Source organism: Trichosurus vulpecula, chromosome 4 (assembly GCF_011100635.1).
Source record: "Trichosurus vulpecula isolate mTriVul1 chromosome 4, mTriVul1.pri, whole genome shotgun sequence".
In the NCBI taxonomy this organism is placed as follows: Eukaryota; Metazoa; Chordata; class Mammalia; order Diprotodontia; family Phalangeridae; genus Trichosurus; species Trichosurus vulpecula.
This window is the reverse complement of record NC_050576.1, coordinates 25,096,681-25,111,411: the sequence shown is the minus strand read 5'-3', so window position 1 is coordinate 25,111,411 and position 14,731 is coordinate 25,096,681. Positions and strand designations below refer to the sequence as shown.

At 48.6% G+C, this 14,731-nt stretch overlaps 1 protein-coding gene across 1 annotated transcript in view; it reads right to left on the bottom strand.

Moving 5' to 3' along the window:
* Positions 1–442: 442 nt before the first annotated feature.
* USP24 (ubiquitin specific peptidase 24) overlaps positions 443–14,731 on the bottom strand; it is a 161,467-nt gene continuing 147,178 nt past the window's right edge. The window contains 10 exon segments of the mRNA XM_036758123.1: positions 443–1,390; positions 3,314–3,424; positions 4,072–4,158; positions 4,481–4,556; positions 5,678–5,756; positions 7,573–7,639; positions 9,677–9,742; positions 10,031–10,144; positions 11,805–11,926; positions 12,901–13,003. Of these exon segments, the coding sequence (XP_036614018.1) occupies positions 1,328–1,390; positions 3,314–3,424; positions 4,072–4,158; positions 4,481–4,556; positions 5,678–5,756; positions 7,573–7,639; positions 9,677–9,742; positions 10,031–10,144; positions 11,805–11,926; positions 12,901–13,003 (888 nt within the window). The 3' untranslated portion in view covers positions 443–1,327.

The following is a 14,731-nucleotide window of genomic DNA, read 5'->3' as shown; positions in this document are numbered from 1 at the left end:
ACAAGGCACTCGAGGGCCGCTTGTGCCTCCAGCCCGGCCAGTCTCCGGGTCTGCACAAGCCCCAAGGCCCTCCCCGCCTCAGGTTCAGGATGCTAGCTCGATGCCTCGTGTGGTCTAAAGTAAGGCAGAATGTGTAAATGAAGGAACAACAGGACAGAAAGCAAAGTGACCGAAGGTGGACAGGACAGGAGAGGTGTGTCATCGTCTGAATGGCCTTCCAGTGAATGGTGAGCGGCTCACCCTGGTTGCTGCATTTCTAACTGCTCTGTCTACTCGTATGAAAAGTGAACCAAAAAAATAATAGTATTTTTTCCTTATAATAAAATTGCTAAAAACCCACACAACAGCGGTTCTCCCCCCTCCCCCCAACTCCAAAGTTTCTCATTGTATACAACTGATTCCAACTGTGTTTTTGAAGACAAAGCGAATGATTGCAGATCACTTGATTTAAACTACAGTTTATTCAATATGTCTCCATGTGTTAAAAAAGATGATTTGATGGAGTTGATAAAATTGAATCTTAAAGTGCTTTTTGGGGTGTGTTTTTTTAATGACTCAGCTTGTCTTTTTCAGTGCCCAGCGTCAAATAACGCAGCTCTGTATAAATCGGAGAATGGGGTCGTCTTTATTGCTCTTTACAATCTTAACGACATTAAAAAATTACCATAAAGAGCCAGCCGACTCCTAAACTGTGGATCCAGGCAGCTCTTGACGAGGATCCACGCTGACCCCAGAGCCCTTGGGAATTCTGTACAAATAGTTAGGGAGACATATTCAATACCCAGGTTCTGTGTAAACTGGACTCTACTATATTACAACGCAAAAGCGCATCTGCGTCACACTTCAGTCCATCCTTCTGAACACTCCTACTCAGATCACCACAAAGACGAAGCGTGTGCCCCCTACCTAAAGGCCGCCTGATTTTCTTCTTCAGTATAAAAGCCAGGGCAGAGCCATTCCTCTGGCAGCATCACAGAAAAGCGACATGTCTACATTCACTCATTTATGTTCACATAATAAAAATTTCGACCATGAGCTTTATTTGATAAAACCTTGACAAAAACTGTTCTCTGCATGGGGCCGGCTGCCCTTGGTGCGGATGAATCTGGCTCTGGGGTCTCACCTGCTCATGACCAGTGACCCCACCTTCCTTCTCTCAACTGAAGGGGACTTCTCCTTACGAGTGCACAATCCTCCAAAGTCACTTCAGGTTTATCCAAGTTCAACTTCCAGACCTTTTAAAAAGATGAGATTCTGGTTTCCAAAAGGTGCCAAACATCAAGGAGGAGGACTGGATTTGACTCAGCGGTGAGATTGGGAGTTTCCTCTAAGGGTCCACATCGTCCAGGTCACTTCTTGACTCACCAATCATCATGGGAGACTCTGAGCCCTTAGGGAGAAAAAGAAATGAGAACACACATCTAAGTGCTTCTGGCCAGTGCCCTGAAGCCTATCCTGGCACTGCCGCCAAGCCGATGTTCTTCTGCAGTCAGGCCGTGACTCAGTCTCACTCCTACGATCTCACTGTAGGAGGGCCCTCCTACCAGGATGCTAGCCCCAGCCTACTGGGTGGCTGCAGTGCAGTGCAGGGCAGGGCTTTTACTCAGTTATGGATCTCCCACGTGTCTGAACTTGATCCCCAGCTTCCTCTTTGGAAGAACAAGGGGACCAGCGCCCTGCTCTCTCTAAGGTCTGTTCCACCTCTCGGCCCAGCATGGCAGCATGCCAAGAGTTCTGGTAGTCCAGGGGTCAGAAGGGACCTAGGCTCAAGGGTGGCCGAACACACTTAGTTGTGGGATCCTGTGGGGCAAAGCAAAGTTTCACTGAGTCTCGGCTTTCTTATCTGTAATATGGGGATGATAGTATTTGTACCACTTACTCCACGTGGTTATATAGTGAGAGCTTTATAACCTTGAAGCATTTCATTAGAAATGGCAGCGATTCACAGACGCTCAATGGTACGGAATGACAAAAGCCAGTTCCAATGCAATGTCGTGTGGCTTTTAAGCCGATGACGGGCTTCCCCACTGCTGAGCTCTGGCCCAGAGGTTCCCATGTTCATCCGGCCACAGAAAATGCTGGGGCTTGAAAATTGCAACAAGGGGAGCCCAAGAGCATTTTGGGATTAAAAAAGAGGAAATCATGCCTAGTTTCAAAAAGAAAAACAAACCAAAACCGTGACACATAGCAAGCATTTTAATAGGCATATAACTTCTCGTTTAATGTCCTAAAAGGGAAAGCACTGGTAACATCAACCTTTTCTCATGCAAATCCTGTTCACATTGGGTGGAATGCACCAGAGCTCCACGGAAGGGAGGCACCAGTCCATCAAGATTCCCAGCCAGTCTTGAAGGCTGCCTTTGAAGTGGTGGTGCCATCTTTATAATTCACTGGATAAAGAAATCTGGGTCTCCCCCATCAAAAAGACTCCTACGATCTCACAAACTCTAGTTTCACCAAGACAAGCTCAGTTGTGGCCCAGGACCACAAGGTCACAGATTTATAGTGGAACATGACCTCAAATCATCAACCCTAATCTGACTCATTTTACAAAGGAAGAAAACTGAGGCCCTGGAGAAATGCCTTTTGGGATTTAGACCGACCCTCTCTAATTCCATCTTCTATCCACTGAAGCCTAACTGTCGGTTTCACCTATTGTTTCTGATGGGGGCTTCCCAGACATTTTCAGACATCCTTTTCAGCCCACTCTTACCAGCACCATTGGAACCCTGCCCCTGGGTCCTGGGCTCTGATAGGTCCCCAGCTGGCCAGTTCCAAATTATGCTCTCCCTCTTTGTGGTCCCTCATGTGCAGTTTTCTCCCCAAAGAATGTCAGCTCTTTGAGGACAGGAGCGATCTTGCCTGCCTGTGTTTGTATTCCTGGCACTTAGCACAGAGTGTGGCACAGAAAAGGTGAAATACGTGTTTTATTATTCATTCATCGGCAGATAATGATTTAATTTCTCCTGGTGTTCTTCCCTTGTTCACGCATGTGCACGCATGCATGCGTGTGTGTGTGTGTGTGTGTGTGTGTGTGTGTGTACACACCTGGTTTATTGTCTTCACTGATCTCTTTTGGTGAGTTTTAACTCAGAGCAATTTTAATTTCAACACTGGTGTTTCTACTGTGATTTGGGGGAAGCTGAGGAAAGCCCATTCTGTTAGGACAGACATCATGGCTCCTTGGAACAATTCTGTGAAGTACTCATGTATGCTGCACCATTTTCCTTCTGTGCCTGGCAGACGTCCTTGGCACACCCACCGCCCCCCATCCCCCACTATGAACTCCTAGGGTACAAAGGCCCAGTTCTACCTGCTGGAGGTGTCTTTCTCCATTCTCGTTGGCAGGACTGCTCTCTGACCCATTACTGCTTCCTGACTGATCTTTCTCATTCAGCAAAGCTGTGGCATAAGCTAAGGTGTCCTAAAGGAGAATTCAAGTACAAGAACAATGAATTAGCAACCAAACAAGAGAAGGCCTTGCAACCACTACCGGTTCAGCTAAGATGCTTCTTCTTAGTCGATATTCCCTAAATGGAATCACTGGGTATTAACCAATGATTTCCACTTCAGACAGGTCATGATGAATGCTCATTCCCAGACTGTTTTCCAGGGACAGCCTAGCCCCCTCATCCCACAGCCAACCTGCTCCACTTCCATCAGCCTGCTCCTGGGGGTGGGGGAGGGGAAGGAATGACATGTACATGGGTGACTATGAAACCAGGCAGGTGATGACACAGGCAAAGGAGGGAGCCAGGAAAAGTTTCCCAAGAAATTTAGGAGGGAAAAGCCAGTTTCAGGTGGAGAGTGTGAAGAGTGAACATATCTATTCTGGACACAGGGTTGGGCTGTGGGCATGGAAGGCTCGAGCAGGAGGAGGACAAAGGCTGGACTGCCCTGGGGAGGGGGGGGGGGTGAGGGGGTGGGACGCGCTGCCTCAGGAGTCTGCAGTGATGTAGCTAGCTCACAAACCAGGCCACGGATCTCCAGCCTCTCCCTCCTCTGAGGGTGGACGATTCCTGCAGAAAGGGCACCAGCTCCCCCAGTTAGCAGGGTGAACACAGCACCCACCTGAGCAGAAATAGTGCGCTGAAAGGTTTTTCCAGTTGAGGTTTCATTAGATATATTACTTTGTGGGACCCAATAATGTTCAGACATCTAGAAAATTCAAATCAGAATTACAAAGACACCCAATGCAAAGGCCTCTCAATCCCGCTCGTCTGCACCCCACCATGGCTAGCTGAGGATGTCAGCCCACGAGGCCAGGAAATGCCCGTCAGGCTCCTGAGACAAGGCCTGCTTGTCCTCGCTCCCCTCCAGACCTGTGGGGACATTGCTGCTTCTTCCACACAAGCCAGGCCCCTCGGTGCGGTGAAGAGGAGACTCAGGCCGGCCCGAGGGGTGCGACCCCCGGATTCGGCCACGCCACGTCTCTCCCTGACTCCCAAGGGGCAGGGAAGGACGATTCCAGCCCAGGTACCTTCTTCTGTAGCCACTGCACAGCCCAGCTCCAGTGGTGGGAATTCTCCTTGAAGTACTCCTTGGCAGCAGGGCACCTAGGGATGGAAGACACTGGTCAGCGAAGGCCTGGGAGAGCCCAGGTGAACCTTCGGCCCTGGACAGTGGCTCTGTGCAGATGGGGGCGGGGTGGGGTGGGGCAGCCACTCTATCCTCCACACTGCTGTCTCTCAGGAATGACAGGTGCAGTAGGTACTTGACAATGCTGGGTGAATGGCTGCCCTCTCCTGTCCACATTAAACACAGTGAGCTCTCTAAAGTCGAAAGAGGGAGGGGGAGAGAGCACTAGAGATGCCGAGTCAGAAGCCTAGGGGTTCTGACCTAGGCCATTATCTCTGTCCCTCAGCTCCCAATCTGAGAAATTGGAAGAACACAGGGTCTTTGTAAAATCTATTGAATTAATCCACATAGAACACTTTGCAACAAGTAAGCTCTGTGTAAATGTGTTAAATATAAGTCTGATCAACACTTCCCACTGAGATAAAGAAAAAATGCTGGTCACCAATTTTGGTTAGTTAAAACAAGAATCACTGGGACATGTAACACCTCTCCTTTTAGATTTTAAATCATCTCCGTTTCTATCCATCTTTCTACCCCTTTCCAGAGAATTATGCCTTTAAAACAAAAATACAAAAACAAAACCGAAGAGGAAGAAAAAACCCACACCAGACTAACCAAAACAAATAGCCACACGCACCTCCCAAGGAAGGGGCACGCTTCTCTTCGGGGGCGCTTTTCATTGGCATGGCATGGAGGTGACTAAGGCTCATAAACAGGTGTAGCCCAAACCCAGCACCCTTTCTATCTGCATCTGAGCCCACTGCTGCCTGCTGGAACTCGTAGGGAGGAGACTCTCGCCCAGTGCAGATCACCACCTGCTTTGATATTTTCCCCGTCACATGGCCAGAAGCTGCCAAGGCAGGACTTCTAAAGAGCCTTCTCAACGCTGTCCATACTGCACACCCAACTATCTCCCTGGACCCTGGGCAGTGTACAAACAAGATGAACAGAATGCCCTCAGAACACTTCTCTTCCTGTCAGGGAGTCAGTGTGGGGAGTGCTGGGCTTGCACAAGGAAGACAACAGCCCCATCCCCCCAGGCTGCTGTTAGTACAAAAGGGGAGACTCTGCGGGAAGCTCTCTAGAAGGCCACACTTACTTTTGTGCCAGGGTCACGAGGAACTTGACACACTGATAGCAGCGACTGCTGTCCACGTGATTGCTGTGGTGCATCAAGGCTGGGGAGGAAAACGGACGGTTAACATCACCGAGCACCCACAACCTCAAGAACAAGCCACCAGCCCCAAGGACCCCCATCTCCCCAGCCCAAGGCTTTGGGGCTACGCCTCCTAGCAGGGATAGCTTCCCCTGACCCTACTGCTCAAAGCTCTGTCTTCAACTGAATGCTTTGAGAAATAAAAGAAAAAAATTGTTTAAAAAATTGGGTTGCATTGATATGGCAGCAGCTCCCCTGCCCCTAAACCTCCCCCTCTGTCCTAATGCTGGGAGCAGGGCAGCCACCAGGGGCACAGCAGGACCCTCAGCAGTGGGCAAGAGAGGGCCCTGAAACTTGCTTGGGGAGCACACAGCCCAGCTCCAAGCACTTCATGCAAAACGGACAGACCAAAGCAGGGAAGTGGTGAGTTGGAGCTGAAAACTTGTCCTATTATTTTAAAATAGGGAATTTCTCTAAGATCTGTCTAAAAATAAAGCTTTAATTTAGAAGGTAAAACTTTTAACTCAATGGCAGATTTCACTACTTCCTGTCAAAAACCAAGTGAGAGTTCTATTTTCAAGGGTGGGGAGAGAGTAGCCAGAGACCTTCCTGCCTGAGGGGCCATAGTTCAAAGCAAGAAGGCACAGATCCCTCCAACCAGGCTTTAGCGGTGAAACCTCCCTCAATTGGTGCTGGCACACTCGAGGCAGGCAAACATCCTTCATGCTCATACTAGTGCAGGGGTGGGGAACCTGCAGCCCTTTGACTGAATCCAAACTTCACAGAACAAATCTGTAAAACTTGGACTCAGTCAAAAGGCCACACCCAAGGACCTAGAAGGCCACAGGTTCCCTACCCCTGGGCTAGAACATCATTCTAAAGATGCCATTAAAAGGGGAAAAAAAGGCCTACCGCTACAAAAATATTGATGGTACTTCTATTTGCCATAGCTTAAAGTTGGGACTGGTCTAGCTTACTGCCTGTTGAACTAGGTGGGGAGTGGCTGAGACAGAGGGGACAGGAGAGCAGGGAACCTCTGGAAGAGACGGCCTCCTGCTTGATGGACGCTTACTAGCCGTGTGGCCAGGGCTGAATCTTGGACCTGCTCTGGGCCTCCAGCTGATGACTCATCTACTAGGCTCTGACCAGGCCGTGGTCCTGGGGAGCTTGTCTCACCCCTTAATGTGTTGACAGTGTGAGAGATAAGAAGGATGACTGATATTTATAAAGAGCTTTGAGGTTTGCAAAGCTCTTTCCAAAGAAATAAAGGAAGGCATAGCAAATGATAAAGATGGGAAAAAAGCACACTTACAACAACATACTTATATATATATATATAAAAATATATAAAAAACAAAACCAAAAAAACCCCAACAAAACAAAAAAACAGCAACCAAATTTGAAGGACACAAAAGGAAGAGCGGAAGTGCCAAGGTCAGCACAGAAAACATTAGCCTTGTTTGGGCCATCTTTAACACTTTAAGAAAAAACCATAAGATAGTTCACAGATCTGTAATTCTACTGATCTGGAAATTCCCTCCAGCAATGAAGCCTGGCACCACCCAAAGAGCGGCTCCGCCTTGGCCCGAGGGCAGAGGCCAGCACTCCGGCCATCAGAATAGTTGCAGGCACGGTTTTTTGTTTATTTGGATTGTTCTGTGGATACTTATTTACTTTATGGAAAAAACCCAATCTGGCAAGTTCTTAGTGGCCTCTGATTTTCCTTCTCCTGGCTGGGATAAGTGAGAAAGGGGAAGAAAAGACTCTGAGTTTGACATCTTCTGCCACACCAGTGTGACGGCCCAAGACACCCCCTTCATTCAGTTGGGTCCACTTGCCTACTAGACCATTCTCTGTCTCAAAAGCAAATTTGACTCGTTCTACTTGAAGAGGGTCTTCAATGACCTGGGAAGAGAAAGGAACACATGGTGAGGCTTGGAAAAAGATCCTGGAAGAAAGAGTTCATGTTCCACCAATTTGGAGCATGACTAACAACTCCCTTTGGTTTTTGAAACAACTAAACCACAAAAATATAGGAATTATAGATTATCAGAACCAGAAGGAACCTTAGAAAGCATATGGTCCAAAACTTCATTTGACACAAGATGAAACTGAGGCAAAGAAAGGGAAAGTAGTTTGTTATAGAACTTAAATTGCAAATGAAAGAAAGCTTCCTAAATGACATACAAAGATTCCTAAACTGATACATGCTTGTTGCATTAACAGGTCCTTCCTTCATGGCACTGCCCACTACTTGTCTAGACAGAAATGTGTCCTCCTCACTGGTCTCTGCTCTGCCCTTTGGGGTTTTCCTCACCTGGATCCCTCTTTCAATGGTCCAAGTCAGAGAGGGCAGGTTCCCCAGCTGCCCAGCTCAAGTTCCTTCAGGTAATATGACTGGGAATGGTGTCCAGAACTTTGGCCATGCTGACCCCTTTTCTTGAGACACGTCCCAAGGGTGGCCCCAGTGGTTCTGAGCTGGAAGGTGCTCATTCACTGTGGCCACATGCCACTTCAACAGGAACCCTGCCTAAAGCAGCCACCACACGTGGGCCGGAGGAGGAGTGTTCATGTCCCAGGCCAACATTTGCCTCTGCCTACTCTCCTATCCGATCCAAGCAGAGCAGGCCAATTAACTTTCCTAGCTGGCAGCCCTTTCAAATGCCTAGAAAACAACTATCAAGTCTGACTCAAAGCTTTCCCTTCCACACTAAACATTCCCAGTTCCAGCAGATATCACATGACATGGTTTTTGGGCTCCTAACCATGCTAGTTGGCTTCTTCTGGATGAGTTCCTAAAAGTGGTGCCCATAAGTGGACATGACATTCAACAGTGACTCATCTCCATCCGTCCGCCCATTAGGCCTCCCTTAATGCAGACAAAAACCGACAAAACACAATCTTATGTCACACTACGTAGCATGTGGAGCTTGTGATCCATTAGAAGCCCCTCCTGAATCTGTCCTGAAGCAGTGGACTTTCCGAACCCCAGTACACACTTTGGATGAATCCTATTAAATCTGGCTCACTGTTTGCATTCATAATTTCCCTCATGTTGTCCTTCCATTAACACAGCCTAAGACCAAGAGCCATTTTATGAGTATAGTGGGAACTCTAGGCGTGGGAGTCTGGCCTGCCACTGCCCCGATCTGTGCTCTAACAGCAATGCTCGAGGGCTGCCCGAGGCTGGGGACGTGCCTTACTCCCCACGTTGCCCAGTCCTTTTACCGTGGCACCATCTGCATTGGGATCCTGTTAGTTCTTTTTGCAGAGTGCAGTGTGGAGACCAAAAAAATCTAGGAAGACTGGTCATCTTAAGAATGATCTTGCCTCTTTAATACAATTGGAGCCTGAAAGTCCAGAAGCAGGGGTAAGGAGGAAGGTGAAAGCACCCTTCCTCAAACTACTTCAAGCCAAGCTTCTACTCCTGCAGCACCAAGGCACCACTAGTGAAGAGGTCACTGATTTCTGGGTGTCATGCTTGTCCCTCTGATGTACAAGGGCAAAAACCCTAGAAATTCAACAACAGGGCAAACAAATAGTACGAGTGTTAAGAGGAGATCTAAGTTTCCTGCCCCCTAAGACAGTCTGCTGATTTCTATGAATAAGATGAAGAGAATACGTCCTATTTGTTGTCATGCCGGAGATGATGCCAGCATGCGAGCTGGCAAACAGATCTCCAAGATGTGATTTCAGAAAAGTGAAAGAAAGCATGTGTGGGCCCCAAAACTGGAAGGAGAAAACAGGTAACAGACATCACTGCCTAGCACACAGGCAGCAGTGGCATGGAGGCTGGAGAAGGCCTCGGATCATCAGGACCACCCCTCCCCCAACAGCTGGTGACCTTGGGCTATCCCCAAGGACCCAGGGCCGCAGATCACAGCATCTGTCTGGCTGTCACTGTTCCTACAGCACCGACTGGTCAGAAAAGCCATTACCTACCAGGATCTCGTGGAGCAGCTGGAATGTGTTTTTTAATTCATGGGGAGGAGCGGTTTCCAGTTGGCTCTATGTACAAATGAAAAGGGCAAGAGATCACAATCACCCTTCACCACAAAGTCATTAAATCATCAGCAGAGTTCTGAGGGCACACAAGTATTTTCATCAACATCTCCACACACAATGCCTCCTTACTTCTCCAGTGACAGATAAACTGTTCTGACTCAGAGAAAGGTGGAAAGTGCCCTCCCCCAGGCCTGGAGGTTCACTGTGTGGGAGCTGCAGAGTGCTGTTCTGGACACCCAGGACCCCAACATGGCCGCAACCTCCCCCGCAGCTCACTCAACTCTCTGTTACCTTGATGAAATGCAGCATGGTGAAGGAGAAGTGCTCGTTACAGAAACAGCAGTAAACCACCATCTCCATGAGAGCCAGGAGCGAGCCAGTTAGCTCCCGCAAGGCAAATATGACCTGGGGGGACAAAAGGGGGGGGGGGGAAGAGGGGACAGATCATTCCCATGTAGCGGTTAGCAGTTCCTGCATCCCGCTGCTCAGTGCCTTTCACTGAGATCCCAGGACAAACATTTCAGAAGCAGGCTGGCAGCATGACCAGTTTCCTCCCAGGACCCTGCTCAACATGTTCCTTGTTTCTGAGGGAATCTCTCTGCCTCAACATGGAATAATTGTTAATAACTATTACTTTGTCAAAGTAAGAAGTGAGAAATAAAAAGGAAGTCAATGCAATCCAATACCCGAAGGGAAAGAAAGCAGCCATTTGGGGTAAAGGAAGATAACCTGGGCTTTGGGATGAGAAGCCGGTGAGGGCCCAAGGAAGATGATATTGTGTGCCTCATGTAACAAAAACATGCATTAGTGAACAAAGGTACATTTAACCTCCAGGTCAGGAGTCTATAAAAGGATCAATGACAAGGCACCTACCACAAGTCACAGGTTACAACACAAGTGTTTCACCCACAACCCCCAAATAAGGGAAATAGGACCAGGATTCTTCTTAATTTACAGAGGAAATGACTGTGGGAGGTGCCCCACCAAGGAGCAGCAACAGGAACTGAAGCCAGCTCAACTGGTTCCAAGGCCTCGAGCTCCTGGGCTTCATGTGGAGAAGGCCCAGACCAGCCCTGCCTCCCTCTCCCCACAAAGCCCTGGCACCAGATACCTTCACCCTCCCCTTTTCCGCTCCCCACTGTGTGCTATCTTCCCCCATTAGAACAGGATCCCCACGGCAGGGACTGTCTTTCTTTCTGCTGGTATCTGTAATCCCGGAGCTTAGTTCTGAGTAAATGCTTGGTGACCCAGCCTGATCATGCCACTATTAACAAGGTCCCCACCTGAAGTTTCTACTCCCATGCCCCAAGAACTGAAACGACCCTGAAACAGAGCAGCCTAATCAGAATTCTTCCAAACAATTTCCCTTAGAATGCTAGCATTCCACAGATGTATAACAGGGTCCTATTCGGCACTTCTCCAGTGGGGTAAGGTGTCTGATGTATCGTGAAGCCAACAACTGCTGTACTTTATGCTTGTCTGGGGTAACTAGCTCTGAATTCAGCTCCTTTCACTCTCTCCCCACTCTAATCTGTAGCAGAGAATTTGCTCTGAAGGGGAAATCAGAGACCAAGCCAGGGAGCAAACTGTACAAAGCCTGCTGTACCCAGAGGCACATTTGACTACCATTTAGAAAGTGCCAGTGAATCACTGCTCATTCAACGTTCTCTAGCATACAAACAAACGAATAAAGGTGCCATAGGACCAACCAACTTAAAAACTCCTGATCTAAATGATCTAGACTTGAGACTTAATAGGGGATTAGACTTCACTGTTCTGAATGTGAAGGGTAAGGTGGGCCAGTAGAAGGGAACAGACAAAACGACTTCTCCATTAAGGGCTGTAGTCACGGCAGGCCCACATAACCCAGACTTTTTGTACAGAACTCTCCTCTAATTCATACTATCCCATCACTAGTCAAGGATTTCTTTCCAAATGGTAAAAAGAGGACAATTCACATGAAGGCCGCCCCTCCATTCTCTTGATACGAGTGCTAAGTTGTGAGGACGCCCTATGCAAACAACGATGAGGAGACTTCTAGAAATGACAGGGAAAGGAAGGTCACCTCCAGCAGGTACGGCTTCCCTTCAGACAGGAAGAGCAAGGACTCCACTTCCTCATGGAGGGCCAGGAGGGGGCCAGAAGAAACAATGCTGATGGGAGGCCGCTGTTTGTGTGTGCCAGGGGCTGTGGAAGGAGAAAAATGAAACAGATGACCTTTGTGTTGTTCCATGGAATAAATTTCTATAAAATGGATGTGAACTAACCTTGTGATATGAGAAATTGTTAATCTTACCCAGCCACATGATTAAAAGGTTACTTGTACATAATAGGCGCTTCATAAATGGTTGTTCAATTTAACACACATTTACTAAGAGCCTATTATGTACAAGGCACCAAGCGCAGAGCTGAGCACACACAAAGATGACAAACAACACAGGCTCTGGCCTCCACCAGCTTAGGATCTTCCTGGGACGGCGAGGGGTGGGGTAGGAAGAAATAACATGTACATAAGCTAGCTTTGATTCAGGGCAGAATACGGGAGGGACAAAAGAGGTCCAAGCAAAGCAGGGCAGAGCAAGGAAGGAGAGTCCTCTTGTAGCTCAGACCAAGAAGTGCATGACGTAGGCCTTAAAAAAAAGGATTCGAACAGGCAGTGAGAAAAAGAGTGTGATGGCCTTGGAAACAGAGAGAATTCCAGTCTGGCAAAAACTTGTAAGCAAGTGTGGAAAAAGGCAGGAAAATGAACCTGGAAGCCGCCCAGAAGGACACTCATAGACCAGCCCTGGGAGGCGTCTAGTCCGAGCTCTCGATTTGGAAGATGGGGAAAAAGGCTCCATGAGGTCAGGTGACTTGGTCCCCCAGGTACTAAACATGGGCCCTCAAGGGCAAAGTCCCAGGGTACTTTTGGGGTTCTTTGGGCACACCTGGCCACAGGTTTGGGTGTGTATTCCTTGCCCAAACCCATAGTCTTTCAAAGGGTTAGGAAAATGAGCTCCAAGTTGGAGGGACGGCAGCCCTCAAGGACCATCGAGAGGACTTGTGCCTCAGGCATCCCATGAAACCAACTGAATTTCTAGAACTGGAGTCCAGAGGACTCGGCGCAGGACAGCGGCCCGGGGAATCCACCTGGTGCCACATGTGGTGAAGACAGCTCTTACCGACATTCCTCTGTGATGAGACGTCTGAATGCAAAACCAGTAATGCCACCGTATTGTGAAGGAATCCAAACTCCCGAGCTTGGGCTGAGCTCCATCGGCGAATCTGCTGACAAAAGATAAAGGATGAATCAGCAAACATAAAAAGTAGAGATTCAACGTTAAACAGTTCAGCAAACAAGGTCTAAGTTAGAGGGGACACGCCACTGACTGCCCTGGAGTGGGCAGTTCCCTCACTAGTGTGATCATGGCTCCAGGGCCCCTTCCCACCTTTACCTCCACGTGCAGGGTCCTCAGCTAGGCTCTGGAGAGACATAAGATGGAGCCCTGGCCTAATAGCACTCCTGGGCTAAGACACACAGACCACTGGGACACAAAATAGTGCAAAGAAGTGCTTTTTAATGAAGAGTAAAAGCAGGCTAGAAAGGCTTTGTGACAGGACTGGAAAAACTTTATGGAAATGGTAGAATGTGAACTGGGTGGGCTGTCACAGGAGAAGGGAAGGGGTGCCAGGCACAAGGACTGGCTTGAATAAAGGCACCCCCTAAATGACGACTGTGATGGTACAGGGAAGAATATGGGGCTCATCTGGGGGCCAAGATGAAGGGCGCCTAACAAAACCTCCTAAAATGCCAGGTGCTTTTAAATCTTATCAAAGGACTTTATTAAGGCCAGGAAGGTGAAAACTACCTGCATGCGCCCCCAAGTTAGATGTGCTAGAGCTATGCTACCAAAAGGAAGAAGACTGGAAGTGGCAACATCCACCCAACTCCAAGAAAGGTGCCAGGGGGCACGCCTCGGCTTCAAATGTCCACACACAAACACCCAAGGCTCTGCAGCATGTGAGAGCAAAAATCCGGCCTCCCAGGCTTGGTGGGATGAAAGCCACAAACAGACCGTGGCTCTGGAGGGCCAGAGAGGGATGTGCATGGAGGAGGCTGTACAGGCCACCTAGACTTGAAACAGTCGTGTCGTGAACCAGCCGCTTCCTTTTCTGACAGGGTTACTGAACTAGCAGATGATGGGAACGCTGTCAATGTAATTTACCTCGATTTTAACAAAGCTTTTGATAAAGTAACTCCTAGTATTCTTATGGAAAAGATGGAAAGAAATAAACAATAATACAGTCTGGTGGATTCAAAACTGGTTGGACAGCTGGACTGTCATCTTGGTCAGAAGTCTCCAGTGGAGAACCCCAGGCACCTGCGCTATGGTTCCTTTTTTATCAATGACTTGGATATTATCACATCTGCAGATGACACCAAACTGGGAGGGACAGCTGAGCCCCGAATGACAGAGCTCAAAAGGATTTGACAGGCAAGGACCTCGGGCTAATTTAATACAGTGCAATTTAACGGGGATTAATGCAAAATCTTGCCCTTAGAGACAAACGACTTTGCAAGTTGGGGAAAACATGGTCAGGCAAGCAGCTGTCATAAAAAGATCAGGGGGTTTCAGTGGGCAGCAAGCCCAAGAGGCAGCAGAGGGATATGGCTGCCATGACAGTCCCAGCCATCTTGGGCTGCATTACAGGGGGCAATTTCCAGGAACTGGAAGGAAACAGTCCCTCTTTACTCTGCATTTGTGAGACCTCACATGGAAAATGGTGCTCAGTTCGAGTGAGGACCCGGAGGGTGACTGGAGTGGTGAAGGGCCTGGAGCTGAGGTCACACAGAAGTGGGCATACCAGAAGAGAGAAGCAGGACAACAGGTACAAGCTGAGAAGCCCCTGAGGCTGGATGCCAAGGAAGGCCTGAACTCCTGCTATCCAGATGGGAACGGAGGCCAGATGACTCCTTGTTGGAGCCTCAGTCCAATCCGCCCTCAAAAAGCA